The following is a 3,447-nucleotide window of genomic DNA, read 5'->3' on the forward strand; positions in this document are numbered from 1 at the left end:
CCTGATGAACAGAGGCGGCCCACAGAGTTCCGTTGGCCTCTGTCTTGTGGGTTTTTAAAACGGTACCCTTAAGGGGATCAACAAAAGCAGTTGTTCTTGGAGCCAAGATAGAAGAATCTCCCTATGGAGGCTGTACACGCCTTCTTTTCCTCTGTCTTCTAGGGTGAGCTCTTCATCAACCTTGGCAGCTTGAGCAACTGTCTGCGGTCCCTGACCAGTCATCATGCCTCGGGGTCAGAAGAGTAAGCTCCGTGCCCGTGAGAAACGCCGCCAGGCCCGTACTGAGACCCAGGGCCTAGAGGTTGCTAAGGCCTCTGGGGCAGCAGCAGCAGGAAAGTCCCCTTCTTCGGTTTTTGGGGACAGACCTGAGAATCTGCCTGCTGCTGGGACACCCAGCACTCCTGAGGCACCTGAGGGAGCCACTGGTGCTACTGCAGCTAGTTCAGGCACCAACTCAGCTGAAAATATCAATAGCCCAAAGGCGGAAAGCACAAGCTTCCCCAAGGGCGCTGAGAGCTCACTCAGTGAGATTTTAAATAAGAAAGTGGTTCTGTTGGTGCAGTTCCTGCTGCAGAAGTATCAAAAGAAAGAGCCAATTAGAAAGGCAGAGATGATGAAGTTTGTTATCAAACAGTACAAGAGTCATTACAATGAGATCCTCAAGAGAGCTTCTGATCATATGGAGCTGGCTTTTGGTGTTGATTTGAAGGAAGTGGATCCTACCAGGCACTGCTACACCCTTGTCAACAAACTAGACCTCTCCTATGATTCAGCTCTGAATGAATATGAGCACATGCCAAAGACCGGCATCCTGATGATTGTGCTTGGTGTGATCTTCATGAGAGGCAACTGCGCCCCTGAAGAGGCGATCTGGGAAGTGCTGAATATGATGGGTGTATATGCTGAAAGGAAGCACTTCATTTATGGGGATCCCAAGAAGGTCCTCACAGAAGATCTGGTGCAGCTCAAGTACCTGGAGTACCGCCAGGTGGCCAACAGTGAGCCTCCACGCTATGAGTTCCTGTGGGGCCCAAGAGCCCATGCTGAAACCAGCAAAATGAAAGTCCTGGAGTTTTTAGCCAAGGTTCACGATACCGTCCCCACTGCCTTCCCATCCTGGTATCAAGAGGCTTTGAGAGATGAGGAAGAGAGAGCCCGAGCCAGAGCTGCAGCCAGGGCTCGTACTGCTGCCCTGGCCAGTGCCCGCTCTAGAGCCAGAGCCAGCACCTCCTCCCAGGCTAAGTGAAATTCAAAAAGGTGTGTCAGCATTCTAACAGTGGAGGGCCAGGGTGGGACTGGAGAAGTGTATACCATCCTGGAGTTCCTGGTATATATTGCTAACTTAAAATTTTACCTTTCTCTCTTTTTTTTCTTTTTTAGGTTGAAAAAGAGCAGTAACATTCTAAGCTGTGGATGACCAGGGTGGGCCCACAGGGAAAATTATAATATCATCTTTGTGTTTCTGTTCTATATAGTAAACAAGAGTTTAATCTTTTCTCTTTTCTTTTTCTATTTTTTCCTCTTTCTCTCTCTTCCTTTCTTTCTTTCCTTAATGTTTTCTTTTAAAGAAGATATACATTTCAGAATCTAAACTTAGTGATTTTGGTTACATATTAGATTTAATCTAATAGATTTAATATAAGAGTTTTATTATCTTGCAACATAAATTGGGAAACCTTTAGTATATATTGAACTAGAACAACACAACATGGCATGGTAAAAGGCACTTCTTTGGACATGTGAAAAAATGCAACAGTAAAATTACTGGGATGAAAACATGCAGGGGGGTAAAATCTTTAAAAATGTGCAGTTCTTGGTTTCCCTTAATCATTTTAATCTGTTGTTCTATAAAAATAAAAGATACATGCCTGGCTTTGCTTAGCTTATTAAGGAACATAAGAGAAATAAAACGTTTATAAACTGGAACTCATGCTGTCTGTCTCATTCATTCCCCAAATATTAATTGAACATCTGCTCTTTGAAAACTATTGTGTTAGAAATGGTGAAACTAAGATACAAAACACCCCTGCCTTTAGAATTGTACAGTTAAGGAGAAGTAATTATACAGAACATGGTAAAATACTCTTTAAGACTTAAAGGAGTAAGGAGGTAAGGGGACAAATATGGGGTTTGGAGAAGTGGGAGGGGGAAGATGTTTGGCTGAAAACAATAGAGTGCAAATTCCCTGGGGAATGGTAGTTTGGGGTTTGGGGAAAATACAAGTCTCTCAGTGGGCTCTCCTGTTCATTTAAGCTGGGTGGTAGGCTAGATGAGGCTGTGGGACTGATGAACAGAGAGGCCAGGTATACAAATGGTGTTTACTCAGTGCTGGAGGACAAAACCCTGGAATGCAAACCTGCTTGTAACAGTTACTTTAGTATCAATATACCAGAGGAAAAGCTTCTCCTGGGTAGAAATGGAAGGTGTCTGGTGCTCTTGTTCACGTGCAGCTGAACACAGACCACAACCTAGCTGTTTTATGTACAGCATCTCCAAGGAATTTCTGAGAAATAAGGTGATACTCCCTTGAGGTGGAATGCTGAGAACCAGCTCCTAAGGCATTAGAAAGGCATTTTAATTAGGTTATCTTGGGTGTAATTTTGCAAACTCTTAAGGGAGGGCTCCATGTCTGATGGTGAAGAAATGAATACAAATACAGGCAATTTGGATGGAAAGGCACCCAGGGGGAAGTTGTTGGTCCTTGACACAAATTCTAGGACCTTGGAGTTGCATCCAACTGGGATAGACAACCACCCACACAAATTCAGTAATCCTCAAATGGGGGAATTTATTTTGCTTTTCTTGCTAAGCAGAATTATGGGATCATTAGGTGGAAAGCTGCATCATATTTGGTGATACCACCCAAATTAATATAACAAAAATCTTTGCAGAGGGGAGGGTGGTACCATCTGCAGTAAAAAAAAAAAAAAATCATATACCTGCCATACATTAAAGACGCTAGTCAAGTGCTTCATATTCATTGCATATATTCCAACAGTCCTACAAGGTAGGGTTTATCAGACATTGCAGATGAAGAACTTGTAGTTTTCTCAAGCTCACATAGCTGATAAGTGAAACAGCTGGGACTAGACCCCTGGTCCAAATTTTTCTAGAGCCCACAGTTGTCCACTCCTCCAGCCCGAGGCAGACCTGTCTCTTCATTCTCTGTTATTCTCACTACTACAAGAAGTATCACATACGATTAAAAAACAAGATGCTCCATTCAAAGTATAAAAAGCAATCCTGATGAAAGTGAATATGAGGATGAAGCACAGTTTGAGGATTATCTGTGGGCCTCATTTGCTGAGGATCCCCTTGTCACTAACTAGCCCCAGGGATCTGTGATAGCTGAGTCTGCTCACATATGGGCACAAGTCCTGTTCCAGCACTTCCCTGCATTATAGCTTGTTTCCTCCGGGTCTTCCCCAGTGTGCCCTCTTTCCCAAA

General features: G+C 43.8%; 1 protein-coding gene across 1 annotated transcript; it reads left to right on the forward strand.

The window, feature by feature from the left end:
• Nucleotides 1-223: 223 nt before the first annotated feature.
• On the forward strand, nucleotides 224-1,246 carry LOC138929877 (melanoma-associated antigen B18-like). The gene has a single exon (XM_070289571.1). The coding sequence runs from the start codon at nucleotides 224-226 to the stop codon at nucleotides 1,244-1,246; it is 1,023 nt and encodes a 340-aa protein (XP_070145672.1).
• Nucleotides 1,247-3,447: the final 2,201 nt, after the last annotated feature.

The sequence above is a fragment of the Ovis canadensis genome, chromosome X (genome assembly GCF_042477335.2).
Source record: "Ovis canadensis isolate MfBH-ARS-UI-01 breed Bighorn chromosome X, ARS-UI_OviCan_v2, whole genome shotgun sequence".
NCBI classification, from domain to species: Eukaryota; Metazoa; Chordata; class Mammalia; order Artiodactyla; family Bovidae; genus Ovis; species Ovis canadensis.

What these genes read in the sequence shown, in the direction of transcription:
- LOC138929877 (XM_070289571.1), top strand. Translation starts at nt 224, where the DNA reads ATGCCTCGGGGTCAGAAGAGTAAGCTCCGTGCCCGTGAGAAACGCCGC.